General features: G+C 39.5%; 2 protein-coding genes across 2 annotated transcripts in view; both read left to right on the forward strand.

Annotated features, from left to right (window-relative positions):
* The window catches only part of MCPH1 (microcephalin 1), a 592,087-nt gene that overhangs the window by 220,199 nt on the left and 349,948 nt on the right, over positions 1-21,940 (forward strand). Inside the window, exon 10 of the mRNA XM_082249377.1 lies at positions 11,403-11,440. Coding sequence (XP_082105503.1) covers positions 11,403-11,440 — 38 coding nt within the window. The remainder of the gene's footprint in view (positions 1-11,402; positions 11,441-21,940) is intronic.
* Positions 1-21,940, forward strand: part of TMEM14A (transmembrane protein 14A) — a 1,080,999-nt gene that overhangs the window by 81,301 nt on the left and 977,758 nt on the right. The window lies entirely within an intron of this gene.

Consider the following 21,940-nt stretch of genomic DNA (forward strand, 5'->3'; position numbering starts at 1 on the left):
TTCTGCCTGCAGGACTTACTGCCATCATGCCTCTGCCTGCCGCATGCACTGACACTGGACTGGTATCCTTGCCTGGAGAATTGCATGCACTGTTGCTGACCAAGTCCCTGCCTGCTGCCTGGACTCAACTCCTGTGGACAACTGCGCTTCTAAAACTACAGGTAAGCTTTTGTTTACGCTTTGCTCAGCAGAATGTATTGTGGGGTGTAATTCATGGTAATTCATGGTATGTGCATGCTATGTGTCTTTGCATGTTGGGCCTCTGTATGTGACCTGACTGCGTAAAAGTCTCACACATGTGGTATCGCCATACTCAGGAGGAGTAGCAGAATGTATTTTGGGGTGTCATTTTTGCTATGTACATGCTATGTGTTGGAAATATCTTATAAATGGACAACTTTGTGTAAAAAAAATGCGTTTTCATTTTTTTTCCACATTTTCCGAAAGATTCTGGAAAAAAATGACACGTTCAAAAGACTCATTATGCCTCATAGATTATACGTTGGGGTGTTTGCTTTCCAAAATGGGGTCATCTAGTGGGCTTTTTCATTGTGCTGGTGCTCCAGGGCCTTCAAAAGTGTAATAGGTGGTTGAGAAATGAAAAGTGTATTTTATGCTCCGAGAACGCCTGGAGGTGCTACTTCAATGTTGGACTTCTGTATGTGGCCTGGCTGTAAAAAAGTCTCACACATGTGGTATCGCCATACTCAGGAGGAGTAGCAGAATGTATTTTGGGGTGTCATTTTTGCTATGTACATGCTATGTGTTGGAAATATCTTATAAATTGACAACTTTGTGTAAAAAAAATGCGTTTTCATTTTTTTTCCACATTTTCCGAAAGATTCTGGAAAAAAATGACATGTTCAAAAGACTCATTATGCCTCATAGATTATACGTTGGGGTGTTTGCTTTCCAAAATGGGGTCATTTAGTGGGCTTTTTCATTGTGCTGGTGCTCCAGGGCCTTCAAAAGTTTAATAGGTGGTTGAGAAATGAAAAGTGTATTTTATGCTCCGAGAAAGCCTGGAGGTGCTACTTCAATGTTGGACTTCTGTATGTGGCCTGGCTGTAAAAAAGTCTTACACATGTGGTATCGCCATACTCAGGAGGAGTAGCAGAATGTATTTTGGGGTGTCATTTTTGCTATGTACATGCTATGTGTTGGAAATATCTTATAAATGGACAACTTTGTGTAAAAAAAAATGCGTTTTCATTTTTTTCCCACATTTTCCGAAAGATTCTGGAAAAAAATGACATGTTCAAAAGACTCATTATGCCTCATAGATTATACGTTGGGGTGTTTGCTTTCCAAAATGGGGTCATTTAGTGGGCTTTTTCATTGTGCTGGTGCTCCAGGGCCTTCAAAAGTGTAATAGGTGGTTGAGAAATGAAAAGTGTATTTTATGCTCCGAGAACGCCTGGAGGTGCTACTTCAATGTTGGACTTCTGTATGTGGCCTGGCTGTAAAAAAGTCTTACACATGTGGTATCGCCATACTCAGGAGGAGTAGCAGAATGTATTTTGGGGTGTCATTTTTGCTATGTACATGCTATGTGTTGGAAATATCTTATAAATTGACAACTTTGTGTAAAAAAAAATGCGTTTTCATTTTTTTTCCACATTTTCCGAAAGATTCTGGAAAAAAATGACATGTTCAAAAGACTCATTATGCCTCATAGATTATACGTTGGGGTGTTTGCTTTCCAAAATGGGGTCATTTAGTGGGCTTTTTCATTGTGCTGGTGCTCCAGGGCCTTCAAAAGTGTAATAGGTGGTTGAGAAATGAAAAGTGTATTTTATGCTCCGAGAAAGCCTGGAGGTGCTACTTCAATGTTGGACTTCTGTATGTGGCCTGGCTGTAAAAAAGTCTTACACATGTGGTATCGCCATACTCAGGAGGAGTAGCAGAATGTATTTTGGGGTGTCATTTTTGCTATGTACATGCTATGTGTTGGAAATATCTTATAAATGGACAACTTTGTGTAAAAAAAAATGCGTTTTCATTTTTTTTCCACATTTTCCGAAAGATTCTGGAAAAAAATGACATGTTCAAAAGACTCATTATGCCTCATAGATTATACGTTGGGGTGTTTGCTTTCCAAAATGGGGTCATTTAGTGGGCTTTTCCATTGTGCTGGTGCTCCAGGGCCTTCAAAAGTGTAATAGGTGGTTGAGAAATGAAAAGTGTATTTTATGCTCCGAGAACGCCTGGAGGTGCTACTTCAATGTTGGACCTCTGTATGTGGCCAGGCTGTAAAAAAGTCTCACACATGTGGTATCGCCATACTCAGGAGGAGTAGCAGAATGTGTTTTGGGGTGTAGTTGTAAGTATGCATATGCCATGTGAGAGAAATAACCTGTTGAATATGACAATTTTGTAAAAAAAAAAAAAAAAATTAATTTTGCAAAGAATTGTGGGAAAAAATGACAACTTCAAAAAACTCACCATGCCTCTTATTAAATACCTTGGAATGTCTACTTTCCAAAAAGGGGTCATTTGGGGGTCATTTGTACTTTCCTGGCTTGTTAGGGTCTCAAGAAGTGAGATAGGCTGTCAGTACATTAGGTGTGATCAATTTTCAATGATTAGCACCATAACTTGTAGACTCTCTAACTTTCACGCAGACCAAATAATGTACACTTATTTGGGTTATTTTTACCAAAGATATGTAGAAGTATACATTTTGGCCAAAATTTATGAAGAAAAATTACTAATTTGCAAAATTTTATAACAGAAACTAAAAAAAAAACGTTTTTTTTTTAAATTTGCGGTCTTTTTTCATTTATAGCGCACAAAATAAAAAGCCCAGCGGTGAATAAATACCATCAAAAGAAAGCTCTATTTCTATGAAAAAAAGGACGAAAAATTTATATGGGTTGAGTGTTGCATGACCGCGCAATTGTCATTCAAAGTGTGAGAGCACTGAAAGCTAAAAATTGGTCTGGATGGGAAGGGGGTTTAAGTGCAAAGTAGGCAAGTGGTTAAATTCAGGCTGCAAGGCAACAAAATGTGATTATATTAAAGTGGGTGAATATTGTCTATACCCACTGTATATTTTAATCATTTTCAGATTTAGTTTTCTATATCAGCAAATTTCCAAATATTTGAAAAAGGTATTTATTGGCAATCCGAACTGTAATTAAATTCTACTTCACTAGCTTTTGGGCTCCTAAAGGCAAAAACATTAATGATTTCAATATAAAACCAGTGGGAAAATCCGAAGTATCTTGACAAGCTTTTTTTGTAGGGTACAACAGATTTAATGTAATAATATCTGAAATGAGCCAAGCGGTCAGCTCAACACTCTATACTCATGTGGTTATAATGTTTAGGAAAAAAAAAAAAATTATGGAAAATAGGAATGTTACACTTAAGGTAAGAGTAATGCCTGGCCCAAATCCGAGATGTAAAACAGAGCCAGAGCCAATCTATCATCAATTTGTTCTCAAATCTGTTCTAACGAAAACATGATCTTGCCCTGTAGTATGTGACTTATGACTGCCGAGATTGAAAAATTATGTTGGCCATTGAAAGGATCTTGGGGAAAAAAGGTTTTTATCTCTAAGCTGAAGTTATCATTCACTAAAAAAATAGTTTTGGCTTGTAGTTCCTTGGCTTTTCCTCATTTAGCTAAGGGTTAACCATTGTATAATCTTGACCTTCTGGTCAGATTAAACTTGCACAAAGTAAAAATGATAGGTCACTGAATGATATGTGCAAATACCACAATAATTGCAAATATATCACTTAAACTGATTACATGTTATTTTGAGGGAAACACTCAAAAGCTATAAAACAAAGTATAAAAAAAAAACTTAAATATCTAGTTATAATTTCACTATACAGTAAAGTAAGCCTCTATTTCTGTTTTATACAAATTTTATAGCCATCACTAATTTATTTACTCAGCTTTAAATAAATTGTACATCAGAGGTCATCTCTAGTGTTGTTGAAATAATCAAATACAATCGTGCTGCAAAACTTTACAGGTTAACACCGTTACTGCTAAAGGGCCACTGTTTGACTACAACTATACTGTCTGGCCTCTAAATAGAATCAAGAACTAGTTTAAACATAACCAAGGCCATACTGTGGTATTAAAACAGTATATAAATGCATTTTTTTTTTACATAACACCCAAAACACAGATCTGCCCGTGTAATGAAGTAGATATGAGTCAGCTCATCAGTAACGGTCTTGCTCAACTGCCTCCATGAGCTGGAAAAGGAAAAGTGATCAGTTGTCATTTTTGTTCATTGTTCCAATGTCCATCTTAGCCCAAACACCAAAGATACCTCCTGCCTTTCCTGTGAGGGTCATGTCTTTGCAGGACAGGAAACATAAGACAAGTACCCAAGAAGACTGCTGAGAGATACAGGTTTAAAATGTGGCAAAATATTTTTTAAATGTGAATTAGCTGTACTATAGTCCTTTTTTATATATGTTTTGCATGGCAATCCTCTATCCTGCTGTGGGCCTTGCTATAAAGAACTACAGGCGGTCCCCGGGTTACAAACATCTGCTTACAAACAAAGGGAGACAACAGGAAGTGAGAGGAAATGTACCCCTAGGAAGGGGAAAATCACTCCTGTAAGGCCCTGTTCACACCTGAGTGTTTTTCAGCTCCTAAAACGCTTATCTCTGAAGTCTCAAAATGCCCAACAAGCAAAATCCCATTCATTTCAGAGACCCCTGTTCACATATGAGCGTTTTGTCGCCTGAAGCAAAACGCCTGAAGTTCAAAAAAGTACACGAGCTTCTTTTTTGCCAGATTACAGGCGTTTTTGTTAGATGTCAATGCCTGCCTCCAAACACCTGCAAAAAAAGCCGGAAAAGATGCTTGAAAACAATACGCTCAGGTGTAAATGGAGCCTAAGAGTTCTCATGGGAAAAAGGTGTCTCCACTGAAGCTTTATCTCCAATCCTTGTTTCCACAGCAAACCAAAATTTTCAAAATCCAATTGTTATAGGAACAGAAAGTGAGGGTAAATCTTCAGAACACGGATAAATGTTACAGGGGTGTTTAACCCTTCTCTATGCTATTAAAAAAAACTTAAAAATATTTTTTTTTTGGCTTGAGCTACACTTAAAATGTACCTGTACTGACTTACAAACAAATCCAACTTAAGAACAAACCTACAGTCCCTATCTTGTTTGTAAACCCGGGGACCGCCTGTATTGTGTATAACGGCACCATTGATAAATTAATACATTTACCATTTGTTTAAAATAGGAATTTTTTGGGAGCTGAAGAAGGTGAATGTCTTACAGACCATTTTGGATAATGTTTTTTTTTAGTTGGCTGGTGAAATTTTCATATTTTTTTTTTTTTTGTTTTTTAGAACATATTCAGCACCATTAATTTTAGGACATTTGTTTTTTTTTATCACAAATCACTTTTATTGTATATTTTGTAAACTAAAATTACAAACTGAAAAATAATAATCGCTCAAGGAATCGTCTCCTAAACATAACCCTAGGTTTGAACCAAACTTTATCATCAACCCAACCCTCCAACAACCCTATTGGCTTTGAAATGCATAGTATCACAGTGATTACCACGGTAATAATAATAGGAGTCCTAAAAATACTATAATGTTAAAAATGTCATATGATTAAAGTGTACTTTCAGTATGTCATATTATCAATACCAAAAAGCTTGCTGTGCTGAAATTAACTCTCCAAAATCACCTAATTTATGGATTCCTGTATACTCCCCTATTTTCATGTGCAGGAATACTTAAAGGATATGTTCACTTATTTGGGGGGGGGGGAAAAATGCAAATTTTTTTGCAAGTAATGTGCATTTTTTTTTGGAGCTTGCAAAGCATTGCACTAGCGATCAGCAGATCGCTGGTGTCATGCAGGTCTCCAGCAGATCTGCCAGTGTATCTGCTTCCCCGTACATCCCCTATGGACAAGCAGATACAAGACAGGAAGCATTAATGAACTACCACGCCGCTCTCTAGTGCTGTGGTAGTTCATTGAAAACTACAAGCCGACAGCCACAAAGGCTGCCAGACCTTGTAGTTTTTAATGCACATAGCCCTACCAATCAGTGATGCAGCTGGATGGGCGGAGCCACCTTTCGTCATGTTTTTTTTTAAATTGTGACAGCTGGCTGGGATGGAGAAGAACCCCACTAGCTGACAGTGTGGATCGGAGAGGTTACGGGGCCGATTCGTTCGTAACAGGTTACATGTTACACCCTGAATATGGGTGTAACATGTTACGAGAGGTCTTGTGTTTTGTGTTTTGCATTTTTAAAGGACCCTGAATGCTGTGTTTTAATCTTGAACTGAAGTATGTTGAGCAGTGCACACTTGTGTTTATTGTTGCTTTGCTGCATTTTAGCTGCTTGTATACAAGTCAATACAGTGCATTATAAATTCTTTGCAAATGCATTTAAACTGCAGTCCATTTTTATCAAAGGGCATGTAAAACCATACTTTTTTTTATTGCTGCAATTGACTTGCTTCTGAGTCTCTGTACAAAAGATTTATACATTGGAATAGTTTTGTAAAAACCTTTTAGTAGTATTTTGTATACAACAGTTTGCATTGTGTGAAGCTTCCCTTTACTAAGCTTCTGCTTGTTACAGCAGATAAAAAAAGTACTGGAACTGATAAACATAATAGAAAGTGATTATTGAGGTTCCGCAGAATAATATGCAAAGGCATGCTACAACCCATATTTTTAAAAATATATTTTGTTGTACAAACAAGTTGCTAACCTCAAAAATGCTAGCTGGAAAACAGACCATTGTAATGGCTTGGTTGAATTCACCCTTGGACTTTCCTGAAGTACAGTGCCAGCAAGCACAGTGAATAAGAAACTAGCAGATTCCTTGACTGGTTATTATTGTAAAAATATACAGGCCCTGGATAATAGTCCTCAATTTTTGGAAATAAGCAAGCCAATCATGGTTATTTTTAAAGGTTATGTCCACCTTCTATGAAACCTTATAAATGCACATATAATTTGGAGAAAAATTAGTCTGCATAGATTTGGATCGTGGAAGCAATGCCAGGGTCCTATAAACTCTTCATCCAACTTTATGCTCATACTGAGGTAGGATTTTTGGTTGAAGAGCTGGAGGGAGTGTTAATGGTAGAGATGTAAAATTAATGAAAAATTTGAAGTCCTGAGAAAAAAACGGATCCGTACAGACTATACTAGTAATGGCGGTGATCAGCAACTTATAGTGTGACTCTGTGTGGCAGGCTATCTGGCGCTGACACTAGCTGGGGACACCAACTGACGCTGATGTAGCTAGTGATACCAATACAGTAATCAGTAATAATATCGTACACTGTACTAATGAACACTGGCTGGGTGACAAAGATGATCAGGAGGGCAATTAAGGGGTTAACTGTGTGCCTAACAAGTGTATGCAAGTGTATGTGTGCTGATTTTACTCACTGATCTGGCTGGGTTTCTCCCCTTGCTTTCAGTTCTGAACGGCAGGGAGAATACCAACCAGAGTCTGTGTTTACAAACACACAGATCTGTGCTTTGATTGGACACAGCCGATCAGCAGGTATACAGACAAAATGATTGGCTTTACCTTGCTGACAAACTCATGCTGTGTCCAATCACAGCAGAGGGCGCGTGCATGTGCTCCCTCTAAACCAGGAAGTACACCTCGATGTATGGGTACATCTTGGTGCCTGGCTGTGCCACCTGCTAGCAGTAAAGGCCCTTTCACATTGATACGTTTTTACCACTGAAGAAAAATGTTTCCCTTTAAATCCTAGGGGACTTTTCACATCACTGCATTGAAAAGTCCTTCATGCTGCATCAAAAACGCAGTTTCCAATTGAAATGAATGGAAATGGTGGTAAAAACGCACCTCGATTTGCATTATTGGTGAGTATTTGGGCACGTGGTGAGTTTTTGGGCACGTGGTTATTTTTCACAGGTGCAGGCAACCCAAAAATGCACCAGAAATGCTCAGGAATAGCATTTAAAACAGCAAAATCGCAGTAAAAATGCATATGCGTTTTGGTCGTGATTTTGCTACAGAGCAGTGTTAGAGGGTCCTAAATGTACTGCTAGCGGGCGGTAGGTGGTTAAAAAAAATAATAAATTAAGAAAAGGAAACAGAAGACACAATATAGACATAAGTTACTAAGTGCAGCACTGCTTCTATCTAACATATAGATCTATGATAAATAAAGGAGAAACTATGCTATAAACACAATTATAGTGATTGTGTTTATCCTTTAGTGCACTTTATAAACCGCATGCAATCCAAATTATGTACACAACCACAATCTCAGTGCAACAAATACAATATGTGTTTCTTTTGTTTGCAGCCTGACAAGCCAGAAAAGAGGGGGGGGGACAAGGAGCAATATGTTGCCTCCTCACCACCTCTTTTAAGCCCGTAAATGCAGCATTACCACACCGCAACCATGCAATGCACACAGTTGCGGGGTGGTTGCAGTGCAGCCCCATTCACCTCGGGTGTACCTCCAGCTGCAGCCAGAGCATGTGTACACCCCCAGCTGCTGCCTTTGCAGCTAAAGGGGGAGATGTTGGGGGTGGTAAAAACAGCTCAACCATGTGGTTTTACTGCAACCCCAACCCGACATGTGAACAAGCTCTTGGTTCACATCTGTGTGGCTGCTTGCTGCGTGTAGGGCAGCCCATTCATTTCAATGGTCTTCCCTACCCGTAGAATTGCAGGGAAAGAAGTCCCTGACCCTTTTTGTTTTAAAATTGGGCCGCACCAAAAGCACCCCATGTTTTCCAATGTGTGTGGTACCATTAAGAATTAATGGCACCCCAAAAGAGTAGAGCATTTTTCTGTGCGCCAGGAACGAGCGCGATTTTGTTCACACAGTACACACAGTAATGTGAACCAAGCATTGGACAGGGGTGCCTCAAGACCAAAAATACATTTCAAGGGTGCCCTGACTGAAAAAAGGTTGAGAAACACTGGTTTAGATCACATAACATTTTACAGTCTTATTATACAGTCTCTTTTAGATATATCAACAGCTATGTTGCTGAAAGGCCATACTTACTGAATGCAAATTGAATGGTTTGTTTTGGGAGTCTCTTGCATTACATACTTTTGATGAACCAAAAGAAGTTTGCTCAGAGATGTGTGATTAGATTTCACTGTACTATCTATTTGCAGTCAGCAGTGACCAGTTCACACAGAACTCCGCTATTCAGGTCATGCCAGTATGTCTAGGGATTCTTTATGGAGTTATTGTCCCCTTCTCCGAAACTCACTGTTGTGAGTACAAGCAGGTTTATGCTGGGTTGGGGTACCCTCTGTTTGGTACTAAAGGCTAGGTATTGTGGTATTAGCTACAGAGGCAACTGTATCCGAGCGACCATTTATGTGTAGGGAGTTAACATTTTTCTTTTATTTTGGGCTTGCTTTATATCCAGTACGCTTTACAAATAGGCCTCTGGGAGGAAGCCCTTCTGTTTATTTTCAGCTATGTGCTTCACTAGGGAAATGTTTCCACCCACCCCAATCCCAAATGCACTGGATGATGCAGCTCTAATTAAGTGAGAGTGTTCAAGAGTAATATCTGTTGTAACATTTGGACCATTTTTGTACTCCTAGTAAAATCCTTTTGGATCCCATGGGGGGACACAGCTTCCTCTACTCTGTGTTTTATTTCTTTCTTCTCTGTACTACTTTGTTACAAAACTGAGGCATGATGATCATGTGTAGGGTTATTCCGTGCTGATTTTTTGTTTCCAGTGTCTTTCTCTTGTAGGAAACAGTATGAACCAAACATGCCTTTGTCCCTTTAAAACAGTGGTCCTTAACTCCGGACCTCGGGGCCCACTAATAGGCCAAGTTTGCAAGATCACTAAATCACATCACAGGTGATCTCATTTTCTGCTCAGTGATTGCAGTATTCTAGTCTGCATCTCCCCAAGGAAATACTTAAAATCTGGCCTGTTAGTGGGCCCTGAGGACCGGAGTTGAGGACCACTGCCTTAAAAGACTCCAAGAAAAGGATTTTATAATGAGTACAAAAATCCTATTTTCTCACCTTTCTGCAAAACTCTCAAAACACCTATGAAGGCTATCAGCAAAGCAGTTGTGTCACCACTGTTAATACCTGAACAGTAGCAGTTTGCAGTTGTTTAGAGTATACAGTAATTGAATGTGGGCAGATATAGATAATGTACCATAGTCCTGTGCAGCATACGTAATGACATAAAAACCCTTAAGGTCACCAGCTTATAAAAAGCACAGAAGTCATGTATTTTAAATGCTTACTTTGAGTGGTTTTCCTTTCCTTAAATTATTTTTATTCACTTTGCCTGTGAACATGCACGCTAAGAGTTTGATAAAGTAAGCCACTGACAATGCAAATTTTGGTTTGCAGCAAAGAACGTTGCTTGATTCCCCCATGAGCACACAGTCAGTGTTGATGGAGGAATCCCTCCCGTGGTGCTATTGTTATGCCGGCAGGAAGCCCACCCTTCCAGCTGAACATGATTGCTACTGGCGGCTATAGCTGCCAACAGTAATCGCATGCAAAACATGACAAGTTGGTTGCACTGAAGTCGATCAATAGACAAACTTCAGTACAACCAGCCTGCCTATAGATGGATTTAATTTTGGCCTGTCCCTGCTGAACTGGATGAGATACGAACCATCTATGATTATAGGAGTGTCTTATTACTGTCTCTGCTGATCTAACTCCTCCATCTCTTCCCTCAACTCCCTTCATAACCTTTTATGCAGCACTCAGGGAAGGAGTGATGGGGGAAATTCTATAGAGTGTTACTTTAGTGACAGCTCTGAGTCTGCTAGATCTGCTGACAAATATATTCAAAATTCAAGATGGTGGAGCCCAGCAATGGTCTCAGGGCTTTATGATGTCTAAACAAGGGAAGCATTTACAAGTAAATAACATTTCTAAAATGCAATAAATGCACAAATAATCTTATGGTTGTTGATGATAAGAATAGTCTGGTGACTGGGTCTCTTTAAAGCAGAACTAAAACCCGACATGGTCTCCCAAAACAGTACCATTCAAGGCATGCATGAACGATAACCGTCACAGTTGCATGTGCTTTCAATCCAACTGTCAATCCATCAAATAGCCAGCGTCATAACTGATCACATGTGCAGTATGGCAACTGCAGATCAAATAGAGGCTATGATGGCATCTTCCTTGGTTGTAAACCATTGGAAGGTTTATATCCACCTTAATCTCAATAATAAATGGGTATATAAGCAGATAAAAACATATAGGGACTTTTGTTGATCTTATTTAGTAATCATTATTTCAAGTCTTATTTAAAATAGTTTTTTGGCATTTTTACAATACTGAAACTAGATTAGGTGATTTCCATTTTGGAAATCAGTCATAATTGTGAAGGCCTGTTGATAACATTTGTTTTTGTTTTTCCAGGTTACGCGATCATTGGTTATGACAAGCATGAGCGCTGAGTAAGTGTTTCCATATCTCACATTCATGCTTTTATTTGTTCTGTAAATAATATTTTAACTGAGCATGGCCAATGGGAAAATCCATTTTAGCTAATGTATTACCATTTCATGAATTGGATATCCCCAAAATGTGTCTGCAGCAAAGTTTCTGACATGCTGTCTTTAATGTTTTTAAAGGGTACTTGAATTGTTTTGGCTTCAGCTGAATGTTCATTTCTGTAAAGGTTTTTATTTAACCACTTCTGGACCGGAAGGATTTGCCCCCTTAATGACCAGTTCATTTTTAGTGATTCAGCACTGCGTTACTTTAACGGACAATTGCACGCAGTCGTGTGATGCTGTACCGATTATAAAATTTGTGTCCTTTTTTTCTCCATAAATAGCTTTCTTTTGGTGATATTTGATCACCTGTGCGATTTTTATTTTTTTTATTTTTTGCGTTATAAACAAAAAAAGAGCAATATTTCTGAAAAAAATATATATATTTTTCACATTCTGCTATATAACATTCCAAAAAAAAATTAAAAATCAAAATTTTTCATCCTTTTAGGCAAATTTGTATTCTGCTACATAATTTTGGTAAAAAAAAAAATCCATTTCAATAAGCGTATTTTGATTGGTTTGCACAAACTAGGGGAAAGATTTGTCATTTTTATTTATTTATTTTTTTTACTAGTAATGCCGGCGAGCTGCGATTTTTAGCGGGACTGTGACATTGCAGCAGACAGATCGGACCCCTAACTGACATTTTTGATACTTTTGGGGAGACTAGTGACATTACTACTATAATCAGTGCTAAAAATATGCACGGTTACTGTAATAATGTCATTGGCAGGAAAGGGGTTAACCTAGGGGTGATCAAAAGGTTCAGCGTGAGCCTAGGGGAATGTTTTCTAACTGTTTGGGGATGAGCTTGTGAAATGACCACAGAGACCTGTGATCCTATATAGAAGGATCACAGGGGCTCTATGATAATTTCAGAGAGAAGAATGGTCAGCTGTGTTTACAACAGCTGACCGTCATTCTCTCTCAGTGGGGAGCGATCGCAGGTGCCCGGCGGCAATGGCGGCCGCCGGCCCCGTGCATTGGCAACCACGCTGCTTAGTAGGGGCAGCGCACGCTCACCCCCCCAGCACCATGCACACCATCGACGTAGGGCTATGTCGGTTCGTGCAGGAGAGGCAGCTTGCCGCAGTAAATGTGGGGCAGGTGGTCCTAATGTGTTTAAGCATTTTACGGTATATCTAAAAGTATTTAGTCACATTCAACTCGACTTGTTCTGTAATGCCCAGGGCGTTTTGTTGCTTATCAAATTGGCTTCCTCAGATCTATTTAGTGTTTATTGAAATAAAATCTGAATATCTTTTTGTGCTCAATAAAAATGTACCTGTAAATGTTCCTATGTAAACCTCAAAGGTATTGGGTTTGGAGCCCCAAGCATATTTTATCACTACAGTATATTTGAACACAAAGTACATATTTTTGGAATGTTACCAGCACCATACAACAAAGGCATAAGGACCATATTAAAAATCCATTAATTCAGTTTATTTGAATACATGTTAAAATGTCATTGTTGGAATCCAAAGAGAATGCCACCTCTTGGACATAAACCTTTAATAAATAATTATAGGTACTATTCTAACCAGCTCAAGGTCATTGTTTTATTCAATATAGATTTTGTCATCATTTATTGAACTTATTTTATATATGCACTTGTACATCATTCAGACCACACATAAACATGTTAGCAGTTTGAGTTGGAACTTGATGGGTTTTGACGAAAATAGTATCAACTCCTTTAGGAGTGTAGAGGCGTAAAACGGCAGTAAATAGAAATTTCCAATACATCTTGTTTAACACAGTTTCCACAATATCCTAAAGGGTCCATGCACATTAGGCAGCTGTAAAAATGCTAGAACTGCTGGCAGAAAAAAAGCAGCATAAAAATGCTACTATACAGCATATAGTGCATGCACCGTGCGCGTTTGCATTTATACATGTTTTTCCCCAAAACTCTAGAATAATATACACTTAAGAACACTTAACGCACCGAGACACCACATTTAGGAGTGTCAAGCAGTTTTTCTGCCTTAAAGCTCCTCTTAAAAATGCACTTGTGGTGTTTTTTTTTTTTTTTTGTTTAGCCTGTAAACGCTCTTGTTCTAATTTGCTCATAAACACCTAATTGTGCATGGACACATAGGATAGCATAGAGTTGCTTCGACAGGCTGAAAGAAAATGCCAAATGCCGGTACAAGCAGCATTTTTTTTTTATGCCCAGTGTGCATGAGGCCTTATGCCTACAAAAACATATTGCTGATTATTTCTGACTACTTCTTTTATGGCTGTGGGTGAACAATCAGTGATGGACACAGGAGGCAGCCTAAAGGGTTAATAGTGAGGAATGTCCTTAGCCAGCATGTGCCTAAAAATTATCAACATGATTTCATATGTTTGTGTGTTAAGCACTTCATATTGATGATTGTGAAGCTCTAGTGTTATTCATAAATAAAGTAAAAAAAACACTTGAAATGGCAGTATGTAATTTCTATCCTAAAGGTTTTTATTGCAGAAGTGCTAGTCTTATGATGTGCACTTTAAATAAAGACATGAACACTCATCCATAGGTTCAATTGTAGTATCCAGGAAACAAAGAAAAAAGAAACCTGCCACTGATTTTTTTTTTAATCTGTAATTCTGATTTTCATTACTTCCAATAATAGTCCAAATAAAACATATAAGCTTCGAAGCATCACATTTTTGGGTCACCACTGAATATAACAAAGGAAATTTACACTTTTGCTAGTCCCCCAGATTTCCAAAGACTGTCCTATCTCACTGCACTAAAGCCGCCAACTGGGTCCTGCTCTGAAATGGGTATACATTTAAACAAAGAGGCTAAGCTCTCAGGACACTGAAAGCTCTGTCTTCTCCATTACTTCCCATACCTACCTCGAGGCGGAAAGAACAAAAGTTGGGTAAAGTCATCCATTCCCTTAAATCCTCTTTAAGAACCACCGCTTCCCCCTGCGGGCGCCATAGTTCCACCTACCACCTTGCTAGGTGTAGTCATGCGCCAATAAGGTGATGTGGCAATACAGCGCAGCAGCATAATCTAAAACCTTATCTCCTCCTTGCCCACCCACTTCAACCTGCCAAAGGCCCATTGGAGTGGGAGGAAACAAACAGTCCAGCCTAGATATATCAACTGGGTCTTGTTACAGCTACTATGGGCTGTAACCTAGGTGTGCCTGTCTAGCTGCTCCTTGTTTTCAGCCAAGGGATAGCATCACATAATTGCAAAATGCAAACATTTATCAAGCCATATACAATGTCAGCATTTCTGCTCCACATGGATACCATGTGCATAGCATATATAACTAGAAGAACATTTTGCTTTAAATCACCATCTCCAGCTATTTGGTTTCACACAACAAACTGAAAATCGTAGAACAGACTACTCATGTTACATTACAAGAATGACTTGAAATTAGGGGCTTCATTCAAGTCAGGTGGGATGATGGCACATCATTTTGTAAACCCACTGCATTTCACACTGTAATACCAGCTTATCAAATTCACTACTTCTAGGATCCAGGCAGATAGTCTAGAGCTGTAAATGATACTTTGGATTCATTGCAATGGTAATTTAGTGCCACATGTCTGCATACTGAAGCAGATAAATCACCATTATTAATCACACCTATATGGTTATGGAATGATTTTTTATCTAGAACTGGTGTTTTGTCTAATCTACATAATAAGACCCACACCTACAGACTGGAAGATAAATCACTCCCATGGTCCTGCAGTCTACACAATGCTTGCATAATGACATTTTTACAAATTAATATAGTAACAGTATTTACATGCCACACATTTAAAGGTGCCAACCCTCGTGCATGGATCACCTCGCTGGGTCTTGGAATAATGGTCTTTACCTACCCTGTCTCTTATTAATTGAGGCTTACAATACATAATATCAGATTTATCCTTGATAAAACTCACTATCTGAGGATCTGCTTTTACTAACCAACAATATATTCCTTCTACTTTTTGGGACTGTTAGTGGGTATAAAATATGATGATTTTCACTGCATTGGGTTTAGTGATCTTGTCACTGATAAACAAGAAAATTATGGGATTTAAATTTTGCCCTATTATAGGCATTTTTAAAGATTTTGTGATTCTCTACCAGTTGTAGGAGTCTATCCCAAGTTGGATTCTCTACAGAAGTCACTTTATTTGAAACCGTTGCATCTGAGAAGCAAGTACTGGCTATATGGCATACTGGTGAGGCTGCACTAGCTGTGTAAAGTATAATATCCCCTGCTGTAGATTTGTGGTTCCTATCACATAACGCATTGAGTTTCAGATTGAAATCATTCATATTTAGACATGCTAGAAAGTCATCCAGGGCATTATTGGTTCCATCCCAGGTAATGAGCATATTGTTCATGTACCTGTACATAGATGAGGCATCCTCCCTGAAGCTATGCTTCTCATACCTCCAGTATTTGATAAGAATAGGATGGGGCAAAACATGTTCCCATCACTACACTTTGGACCTGGTTGTAATGGATACCATAAAAAAGCTCAAGCACAAACTCGTTATATTCCCATTGCTCATGACCTCTATAAATTAGAAAAAGTCATTTGTGGACCTTTTAATTGGGAGATGCTGCTGTACAGGGCCTCAATATCTATAGCTACTAAGCATGAGTACAGAGGAACATGTAAGCCTTTAATTTGTAACTGGTAAATAGTTTTCTTAAAGTGGAGTTCAACACATGTTTTAAACTTCATACAAATCGCTGGCATTCCTCAATTGAAAACCGCATTGGGGATTTTTTTTTCCTTGATCTGCTTACCTTTTTGCTAGAGGGTAACTGTTTTTCTTCCTCCTTCGGCAAGGTATGTCACTTCCTGCGGTGCACGGGCTCCTGGGAGATGTGTGTCATCATTCCCAGGAGTCCGTGGGCATCGCCAAACTTCCTACGATGCTACCGTTGAGATGACAGCCAGAGACTCAATTGTGCGCCACGCTGTTTGTCCAATGCACATGCGAGAGATCCGGAGGTGCATACTGGGTAACCAACAGCACCTATTCCCAGAAGAAGGCACTGGTGGGCTTCACATGCCCACAATTAAGATGGGAGCCTGCTGCTGAAGAAATATAAAGATTAGGTCGATATAAAAATAATCCTATTACAGCAACCATTAATATATTTAGCTAACATAACATGGATTAAAAGGAACATCTTACTCCATAAATTGCAGTAAGGTAAAAAAAAAAAAACCTTCTGCCTTTACAAACATTTTAAGGCCCTCGCGGTGTATAGTGATCTTCCCCTCATATCTTTGTCAGTGCTTTTTCTATATGTAGTGCTTTGCTTTCTACACATTTTGCTACTATTTGCATGCTCTTGGTCTTTCCATTGGAATGCATTTTACTTTTGCAGATGAACTGTCAAGCAAACATTCACAACTTCTGTACTAGTTCCATAAATAGTAACTGATGATGTGAATGTTATGTGTGGAAAATCATTGCTAGTTAAATGATCTTCTAGTGATCTACTACTTTCAAGCATGTCTGTATCCTTTAGTTGCAAGCAGAAACAATATGCTATAATGTATAACAGCTACTGGACTGTTTGTGTTTGACCATTGAAACAAAAATTTGCACATTTAGCATATTTTTGCATATTAAATATGGGCCAAAATTATCTTTATAGAATCACGTTTGTAAAAAAATGGATTTCAATAGCATCTTGCATACTTAAGCTGAAAAAATCTGTTCGGCAGTACATACCATTTTGTAAGGTATCGTTAAAAACTCGTAAATACTTCATGTAAGCTGGTGAATTAGTGAAATGCAAACAAACCTGGAGAGTGCGCAGAAGATGGTACATAACATTTGAAAAAGAAATCTCAATTTTAAAAATAATAAATGGTTTATCAGCAACAAATGAGAGCAGTATTAAATTCAAAAGCAAATATTTCTTATTTCAGCTCGCCAATGGCTGCATTTGTTTTTCTTTTTTTTAGGATTTCTTTATTTTCATCTGGTGATTTGGCCAGTAAATCAGTTAAAATCTGAAAGAGAACTTTTTTTTTTTAAATCAGTTTACAGGGTGAAGGCAAACCATTTCACACTAACAGTTGTGCTTACAATGATTCAGCTTATATTCATATATAAAACCCTTATCCCAAAAGGGAAAAAAAACAAAACATTAGCTGGAATTGCTAATAAAGTGTGAGCTGGAGTTTGCCTACAGTTAGTGTATTTAATGTGGTTTCAAAGCCTTAAGGTTTTTTTTTTTTTTTTTTAACCATAATGCATTCCAGGAAAAAAACTTTTTGTGCCAGAGGATTCCACCAGACCCCACTTTTATTTACCTGAGCCTGATCTCGATCCAGTGTTGTACACGAGGGTAGACTCTGTCTACTCTTCCTCCTCACTGGGCAGATTAAGAGCAGCTGGAGCAATTGCCTTCCTCTATTATCAATCAAATTCTGTGAGGAGGGGGTGGGGGTTGAGCCGCACTGTATGTATAGATACAGGCAATGGGGCTCAGGATCAAACCTGCACCAGTGCACCCATAGAAAGCTGCTTTCTATGGTGGGCACTACCCGAAAAGGAGTAGCGCCGGTAAGGGACCCGAGAATAAGAGGATCGAGGCTGCTCTGTGCAAAACCATTGCACAGAGCAGGTAAGTATGACATGTTTGTTATTTTAATTAAAAAAAAAAATACCTTTACAAACCCTTTATATCTGCTAGTACATTTCACTTTCCAGGTCCTTCTTCCGGAGTGGGGACACTCTAATACAGGAGGTGTGTTACTGACCAGATCACCAGGTGAAAACAGAAGGATTAACACCTAAAAAAAGAAAACTTATGGAGCCAACACATCTAATGATTGCAAAGCTGAATAATATTACATTTTTGATTTTGGGTTTATTATGGCTTTAAAATAGGAGACAATTCTAAATTCTTTATGCTTGAGTCGGCTTCTTGAAAGTATCAAATCTAAAACATCAGCATGATAGCCAGGCAACTAGCATTTCCAAAGCAAGAAGTTATTGGCTTTTTATAATATGATTTGGCAGGTTTTCAGTGTGTTGCCATTTTTCAGCATAATATTTAATTTAGGGGGGAGTTCATTGATGTGTTTCTTTTAAGACTGTGAACTTTTTCCAATCACACTGCTCACATGTTGCTACTAGGGTTAACATAAAAACAGCCAAAAGAAGGGGGGAGTGAAAGGACATACAAACTGAGGGCGAAAAAGGGGTTAAATAGAAAAACTGACAGCTGCATCTCCCCCCATGCTAAAGTGACCAAAGTTGGCAGCTTTTTTTTTTTTTTTTGCCTATCCCCTCGGCATTACGATACATGACATTTTTTTTTTTTTTTAATTTGCAAAAGATTTCATAGACAAACTCATCATTTGTTACAGAAGATAATTGTGGTGAGACAGATTTTAAGGCTGATAATATTAAAAATGACTAAAAGGGGTGTCTAAAAAATCTTTTAAATTTGTATTGTTTACCCTCCCATTCAATTTATTGACTTAAGGTCTGGTTACTGCGTGGTAATCGTAGGGGACCATTTTCACACACTTGGAGACATATGTAAACATTAAATAGGTTTTATGGTTCCAAATCCTAAAAAACTGACCACCTAGGCGCCCAAGAAAGTTGGTGTTGAAGGCAAAAGAAATGAGGCAGAACTCAGAGGAAATACTTTCACTGGAGAACAAAACTCACCCCTACCTTTAGCCACCTTATCTCCAGTATCTCTAGAGACTCCTGCTTTGTAGGTCTGTTTTGGCATATGTCTTTGTTGGAAATTAACAAGAGGAACACTAGAACCGTGCCAAGTTTTATGTTATGGGGAGGAAGAAAAAACATCTCTTTTATCGAAGTAACATTTTATTACACTGGTTCATTTGGTGTATGTTCTTACAAATCTGTGCAAGTGAAAAACATATAACGTAAAGTTTGATGTATGTGTAGCTTTTGTTTGCCCAGCAGTATTTAGTGAGAAGATCATTCTTTTTGTGTCTTAATAATCAATTCATGCCTTTTTTGGGGTTTTAGAAATTATAAAATGTAAATCTAATTATGAAATTCTTTTATTTGGCTCTTCAGTTATAATTTTCTGTTTCAATGATTTTTATTGAAAGTTTTCACAAAAATAGTGCAAGATATACACACATAATAAAAAATCAGTGCATAATAAACGTAAACAGTGGTATAACCATAGCAAACATTAGATAATACTTCTATAAAAGGTCGAAACCATAACGTGGCAAGGGCTAGCACCTCAAAACACAAAAAACAGGAGCCTCAAGGTATCTAGAGGGACCTTCACCGAGGGTAAACAGGGCCAACCACCCCGAGCATTTAATCACACTGTGCGTACTACACAGGATAAGTGGCTAGATCGTGATCCCACAGAACTTTGCCCCAGCCTGGGCTGGGGACATGGGGTACTAAGCCCTTAGAATACAGTACCACTGTTAACCCCATATCGTAAACTGAGACAAATCGTAGAAAGAGAGAAAGAGAAAGGACAATAGAGCCACAAGAAAAGAAGAGAAAAGGGAAAAGAGAGAAGAGAAAAGATTTGTAAGATTGGACCCGACCCCGCCCCCGCACCCCACCCCCAGACCTTCCCGAGTCCATCAGGTACCCCCAGTGAGGTAGTTAATCCACGATCCCCATACCCTGTCAAACACACGCAATTTGTCCTCCAGTTGAGCCGTCAGGCGCTCATTAACCATAATCCAATTCAGTTTGTGCCTAAGCAGCTCAAATGGTATCGTAGGAGACTTCCAGGATCTCGCTATTGTTATTTTTGCTGCAGTAAATATGAACGTTATGAGCCGCCTCTGCGCTCTATTGGTTGTATCCACCTTTTTGCCCAATAGTGCCTGCTGAGGAGACTTGAGTAGGTTTATTTGCGTGAGGGTGTAGATGAAATTGTACACTCTAATCCAAAAGCGTCGGGCCTTCGGGCATTGCCACCAAACATGAAACATCGTACCCTCTTGGCCACACCCCCGGAAACACCGCGAGGATGCTCCTGGCACAAAGGATGCTATCCTGACTGGTACCATGTACCAGCGCAGGAGCACTTTGTAGTTGGCCTCGATGATTGAAGTGTTAACTAGAGACCTGGAAGCCTCTCGAGCCATGTCGTGCCAGTCCGCCAACTCCACAACCTCCCCGACATCCGCCTCCCATCGTTCCATGTATGGAAGCTTCAGGGGCGAGTCCATAAGCATATTATAAATCATGGAAATATACCCCCGTAATTTATCGTATTTGCGGCACAAAAATTCCATGGAGGTCATGGTAGTCAGATCGGACAGGCGAGACAGGGATCGCAGGTAATGATCAATCTGTGCATACCTATAATACTCAGTGTCAGGCAGGGCATGTTTTTCTATCAGCTGCTGACGTTTGAGGATACCCCTATGATCACAAAAGTCCGCTATGCGAAGCAGCCCCTTGTTCGTCCACCACTGAAAAGATCTGGGGGAGAGACCCGGGGGGAACCCGCTGTTGTTAAGAATAGTGGCCAATGGGGTATGTGGGGACCTAAAGCCATGTGTTCTGGTCAAACGATCCCAAATGGCCATAGAATGAGACAAGGCTGGGCACAGGATGGGGGGACGATCCCTAGGCGATAACCACATTGCATGGGAGACTGCCAGGCCCGGAACCGAGCTAGCCTCCAATTCCATCCAGGGCATCCGGGCCCCCTCCGAGTGGAATCTCACCAACTGGGATAACTGTGCAGCATAATAATAGTTCAGCAGATCCGGTACCCCCAGACCACCCCTGACTTTAGGGGTGTACAGCGTCCTCTTGTTCACCCTAGGCCTCCTGTTCCCCCAGATAAAGGAAAGGACGTGACCCTGAAACTTGAGCAGGTCAGACCGCCTTAGCGCGACTGGCAGAGTGCGGAACAGATATAACACCCTCGGAAGGACATTCATCTTGATGGAGTATAGTCTGCCAAACCACGAAGGGGGCTGAATCAACCATTTATCCATGTCACCCTTCAGGCGTGTAAACAGAGGAGGATAATTCTTTGTGTAGAGTGTAGACAAGGATGGGGTTAAATTAATGCCTAAGTAGGGCATAGAGTCCGTGCACCATGCAAATTTGAAAGATTTCCTAAGTGTGTCCACAGTGCGACCCTCCAGGGAGATGTTTAGTGCCTGGGATTTCGTTTGGCTTACATGCAATCCTGATACAAGCGCAAACGCATCCAATAGCGCAAATAAGTTGGGTAAAGTCGTGACGGGCGAGGAGACAATGGCTAAAATATCGTCCGCAAAAAGGGCGCACTTGTGTTCGACGCCCCCGCACACCACCCCCCGCACGTCCGGTGAAGCACGAATTTTAATGGCTAAAGGTTCCAGTGCTAGGACAAAAAGGAGAGGGGACAAGGGGCAGCCCTGTCGGGTACCTCTACAGAT

The sequence above is a fragment of the Pelophylax lessonae genome, assembly GCF_965119305.1.
Source record: "Pelophylax lessonae genome assembly, chromosome: 3".
In the NCBI taxonomy this organism is placed as follows: domain Eukaryota; kingdom Metazoa; phylum Chordata; class Amphibia; order Anura; family Ranidae; genus Pelophylax; species Pelophylax lessonae.